The following is a 5490-nucleotide window of genomic DNA, read 5'->3' as shown; positions in this document are numbered from 1 at the left end:
AGTTATGGATGATGATAAATAGTTAAGAATTATTGTATGAAATTTTTTCACTTATGCTCGTATATGTCTTGTTTAAAGTGTCACAGTTCAGGAAAATTCACCAAAAGAATAACTTAATAAGACTTGATTATTATGTGTTTAATTGGAAAATATATTATTGCAATATACATATTCGATATGAAATTAACTGTTTGAACTGTTCATTGTTCTGTTACAGTTTCTCGGCACTGTTTGGAATAAATTTTCAACATCCGTCTGAACGCTGGATCTTTTGACTTTGTCTGCATAAATTGGTGGCAGTTATACTGCGTTTACAGGCTGTTACAGCTCGCGGTTCAGAATCGGCTCGCGTGTCAAAAACTTGAAATGATACGCACACCAACAATATACGTCATACTAAAGACAACGCTGGGTTCGTGCGCTTACAGTAACGTCACAATGGTAAAGTAAATTAAATGCGCACTAATTGCCGATGCAGAACCGGCTTTCTCTTTACTTAACACGTATTTAAAAAAGCCAATTCTGCATCGGCTCGCCTTTCTGAACCTACTACTTTGGTGGTGCGAAATTGCCGGTTCTGAACCGCGAGCTGATGGAAGTTAATCGCGTTTACACGTGAAACACGGTATGACGTACGTGTAAGCGCACGCAGCCAGCGTTGTCTTTATTATGACGTATATTGTTGGTGCGCGGAACACTGTTACAGCTCGCGATGCAGAATCGGCTTTTGAGCCAAAAACCCGAAATAATCCACACATCAACAATTATGTAATAATAAAGACAACGCTGGATCCGTGCGCATACAAATACGTCATACTGGTAAAGTAAATGAAATGTGCGCCTATTGTCAATGCAGAATCGGCTTTCTGTTTACACGTAGTAAAAAAGCCGATTCTGAACCGAGAGTCGATGCAATTTAATCGCGTTTACATGCAACAAAAAAATTACCGTGTTTACACTTAATCGGCTTTTGCATCGGTTTTTCATAGCGTGTATAAAACATGTGCATCGGCAATTGGTGCGCATTTCACTTACTTTACGATTGTGACGTAATTGTAAGCCCACGTATCCAGCGTTGTCTTTATTATTACATTGTTGGTGTGCGTATCATTTCAGGTTTTTGCATCGGCTCGCTGTTCTGAACCACAAGCTGTAACAGCTTGTAAACGCAGTGCAAGATAAATCAAAAGTCGATTCTGCATCGGCTTTTGGTTCTGAACCTCCCAATTTGGGGCTGCAAAATTGCAAAAAAACGAACACGGTATATGTTTGCTTGGGGCATCCTTACAGAGATAAGACAATTTTCAGATTTAATAACAGTTTGAGACAATTTTAGCGAGCTGTTATCGGGCTGAATTACAAGAAAATGTTCAGACTACCACGTCACGTTTTCAATGTCAAAAGCCATTTAAAGTCAATGGGCATTGGCCGTGTTAGGGGTATTTGTTGAATTAGCATACGAAGAAGGTGTATGGATCTTGTTTATGAAATATAGACAAAAGGGTAATCCAAAATGAATGATTGTACTGTCATGTAGTATTAATATAACTTCCTGTTATCCTTTCAGTCATTCACCCTCACTTGTTTACAAACTCTCCCAATGTCATCTAAGAATCCCAAACCCCCAATACCATTTAACTGCTAAGCCTTGACCATAAAAAGACCAACCCTCAGTGACGTCAGCTAACTCATGGAAGAAGTATGACTCACACTTCCAGCCCCAGTCACTTGCACAGAGCATCACCACACCCCATATACCAGAGAAAGTTTGATAGACAGTGAGCTGTAGACCAATCAGATCAAGTTTAGATTATTCCCACCTTAAATTGTTACACCCCCAAAACTAAGGATATAAATAAGACTTCTTGATTATTAGAGAGAGAGAGAAGACCAACGATAGAATACTAGACACACACTCATCCAGATAGACCGACTGACTTCAAGACTCAGACCTCCATCCAGTATTAATATTGACTTCACTCCGAATCTTGATCTTATACTTCGAAACTATTATATTCATCGTCTCATGTTATATCTCAATCTCCATTTACTTCGAACTGTAGCTGAATATTGATAATAAAATACTTTGTGATTTGAACTGTATAACTTTCTGCAAAGTTTCTTCATTACGCTTTCCTTCAATAATTACCGATCCCATCCCCAACACAACAGTACTGCAAACGTCTTAGTTCACATCTTCATGGTCAATTAAAGATCAGTTTGGGTCACTGGACATAGAATTTTATTATCACATGAAAGTTTTCTTTTGTGAATGGTTATTCAATAGCTGTATTCAGTCTGCCATGCTACAATATTGAATCGCGTAATGCAGACGAGTGTGCCAGAGGCGTTCGACTTGTTCCTTACTGTATCATATCGTTATTATAAACAAAGAAACAAACCTTTTCCTCTTTCTTGTGTGCATCTCTTATGTGGACTAAGAGAACTTGCATCCCGCTCAGAAATGGTGGCATTGGAACATACGGCGTACAGACCAGACGTTTTCCAATGAATATTTCCTGGAGTCCGATGAACTTGTTGCGCAGAGACACGAACCAATATTCGCAGAAGTGTTTAAAGTAGATATCGAGGTCCCTCTCTCTTACCACACACCATGGGACACTTCCTTCGGTAGAAGGTATCGCAACAAACTCTCCAGAAGCTACAAAATACATAGGACACAAAAAAGGATTTATTGCATTGTTCCCTTATTGTCTACATGGCTGATCTTGTCAAGAATTGGCTGATTACTTTATTTCGAATTTATATGAAATGAATAAAAAAGTCCATTGAACACTTTTCTTTAAAGATTTTCTTAGGACTTTCTTATATCAACGTTTTGTTATTTCCCTTTTTACCATTCTCTGTCAGTCATATAGATTTTCAATATTTATTTATTATTACTATTGGGGGGCACTCTTTATTACATTAAGATTGAAGCGCTAAATTATTTGAATTATAATTCCTCTTTTAGTCATATTTCAGAGGAAGTTTTATACAAAACATGAATATTGGATTTAATCACGGGTTACCGATTTTCAAGATTTACCAAGATTATCTTGTATATTGTCTTAACTAAAGTTTAGCATTTAAGGAAAAGGCCTATTTGAAAGGTTAAAATAATTTACCACTTTTCCGATAGTATGCAATGATTTCCGCTTTACTCGGTTTTGTGAATATGGCAGAGTGAGGCATTGTCACTTGAACAGGATGTTCAAAGGTTGCATTATGAGGCGCCTTCATCTTCAAACCGTAGGTAATGATTGCTTCTGTTTCCTTGATCTTCAACTCAGGTGGAATTTCGTTAATTACTTCAACCGTAATATCCTTTGCACTGTAAGCGTTGTTTGGTGGTATTCGTACTTCAATGTCATATTTCTCTAGTCGAATTATTTCAGTAATGTCACCTGATTCCTCTTTGCTTTCAGGAATGCGAACTTCTACCCGATGGGCTGTTGCTGGAGAATCACTACCGCCTTTATCTGCCAAAAACAATAATAATACACAACATTTTTCAATAAGGCCGTCACAGTTGTCCAATTTGTCCAAATTTGTCCGTTTTCTTCATGTATTGTGATATCCCATTTCTGTTTTCGACACCTTCAGACTATAAGGGAACCAGAACTGTGCTACTTTTACCGTTTTTATTGAATTGTGAACTGTATAAACCGATTTTGTCCACTCGACAGTCTTCGTTACTATTTTTTCTTGTGACTGAGTTGCTCCACTCAACTGCACTGTCCAGTCACTGTTTAGTGAAAAACTGCAAGTGCAAGCTGTACGAGCCCATTCACTTGCTGTCGATGTGGCAGGGATACGCTGTTTGATCCATCCACAACAGTCAAGGTAAGCATGTTTGGAAACTGTACTTGTTCTGACAGTGCATTCATGTCAGATGACAGATACAGATCTGATATAAATAATTTTAGAATCATGCATATTGATGAAAATAACAAGTCTTCATTTTAGAAATAATGTTTTTGAACAATTGCACTTGCAGCCAATTTTTTCTTCAGATTTCTAAATAAACTGGTCATGACTCAGGCAATTAAATTATTTCAAGGGGCACTGGCATGGACCATGGCTTTGCGTGGTTGGACTAAAACTAATCCAATGTTTCAGAGGAATGTGTAATTAAGATTTTATTATACTCGGAATTATATCACGAAAATGCCGGTGTCATGAAGCCAGACAAATTTTCAGCAGCGGTTACCGTGATTCCTGGCCGAAATTAGAGTCTGGTGTTTCTTTCTGATTAGAGTGCTGCTGCATACATGTATGCATAATGCCTTCAACAATGAAGATAAATGCACTCTTTGTAATGACACAGAGAGCAACGTACCTCAAGTGATTTTCGTGTAGTCTCCACTTCACTACCGCTACGCTACAGCCTATACTATGATACACGCCTCCCCGGGTAGGCGTGGTGTCAATGTACGGTAGTGTAGCGGGAGTGGGCCTACACAAACATCACTTGAGGTAGAACACCAGTGTTTTGAGTGGAACTTTTCACAGTCTGAACATACTATTATTTTGTCGACCGGGAATTATATGCCACCGCACGTCATCAATCATCAAGATAGTAAAATTCATACTTTGATTTGATTATTAAAACTATTTCATTCTTTTTTCTCTCTCTTCTACACACAGATCTGCAGACTTGCTGACTCTGGTGACTTCTGGTCTCTGCTCGCTACTTCAATCTGGGAGATTCTATCATGTCCTTGTACTATGTCTATGATTTGGATGTAGCCATTTTTTTTTCTTCACTCTTTCCAGGAGCTACGGTTTGCAAGTTTTAGACTGAAAATGATACAACAGAAAATTTATCTTTATCGATCTTGGAAACAATTTTGAGCACAGTTTTGGAGAGAACTAAGAAATTTGACTTGGACAGGAATACAGCTTGTCAAAAATAAGAACACACAATTTAAAACGAAAGAACAATTTTAATATTACTAGGGCATTTTGCGAGAAATTTTTTACTCAATCTCACGTCCCAAATCAAGGGTAAGTCCTTTGATTAAAGACAAACATGTAGTTGAATTGCGATTGCAACTCGACCTCATTACGCTTGAATTTGAATTTAAGACTTACGCTTGATTTGCAATTGAACATAAGTTTCTTGCAGTGCTGTGCCCCATAATTATGTTTTGTTATCAGATATCTAATGTGCTGATTTTTCTCGAAAGGTAAAACATAATTGTCCTTTAAACTGTATTTGAATATGGGTACCCCTTTTGTTTGTTTTCCACATTATTTATTGCATGTATGAACAGAAGTGAAATATTAATTGTGAAGCACAGTGAACGTGTGCTGGTGTGATGGTTTATCATTTTTGTTATAAGACTGTAAGCCTGGTGGATGTGAGGAAGTTGCCTGGATGAAAAAAGTGAAAATATGTCCATTTACTGAGACAATTTTGTTTCTGGATAAATATTGCCACGCTTTCCCAACATTGAGAGTAAAGGAGAAGTCCACGCAATCAAC

At 37.7% G+C, this 5490-nt stretch overlaps 1 protein-coding gene across 1 annotated transcript; it reads right to left on the bottom strand.

Moving 5' to 3' along the window:
* Positions 1-2363: 2363 nt before the first annotated feature.
* LOC121417652 lies at positions 2364-5069 on the bottom strand. Its single transcript, XM_041611388.1, has 3 exons — positions 4997-5069; positions 3129-3482; positions 2364-2662 (listed from the first exon to the last, which is right to left on the bottom strand). The coding sequence occupies exons 1-3, from the start codon at positions 5067-5069 to the stop codon at positions 2364-2366; spliced, it is 726 nt and encodes a 241-aa protein (XP_041467322.1).
* Between the last annotated feature and the right edge of the window lie 421 nt (positions 5070-5490).

Source organism: Lytechinus variegatus, chromosome 6, assembly GCF_018143015.1.
Source record: "Lytechinus variegatus isolate NC3 chromosome 6, Lvar_3.0, whole genome shotgun sequence".
In the NCBI taxonomy this organism is placed as follows: domain Eukaryota; kingdom Metazoa; phylum Echinodermata; class Echinoidea; order Temnopleuroida; family Toxopneustidae; genus Lytechinus; species Lytechinus variegatus.
The sequence above is the reverse complement of the archived record's forward strand: the minus strand, read 5'-3'. Positions and strand labels throughout refer to the sequence as shown.

Bases quoted from the DNA above. Each gene is read 5' to 3' on its own strand.
- LOC121417652 (XM_041611388.1), bottom strand. From the start codon at position 5,069: ATGAGGTCGAGTTGCAATCGCAATTCAACTACATGTTTGTCTTTAATC. The intron at 3,483-4,996 runs GTGAGATTGAGT...TGTTTTTGGCAG, and splicing joins ACTTACCCTTGATTTGGGAC to ATAAAGGCGGTAGTGATTCT. The intron at 2,663-3,128 runs GTAAATTATTTT...TGTATTTTGTAG, and splicing joins TGCATACTATCGGAAAAGTG to CTTCTGGAGAGTTTGTTGCG.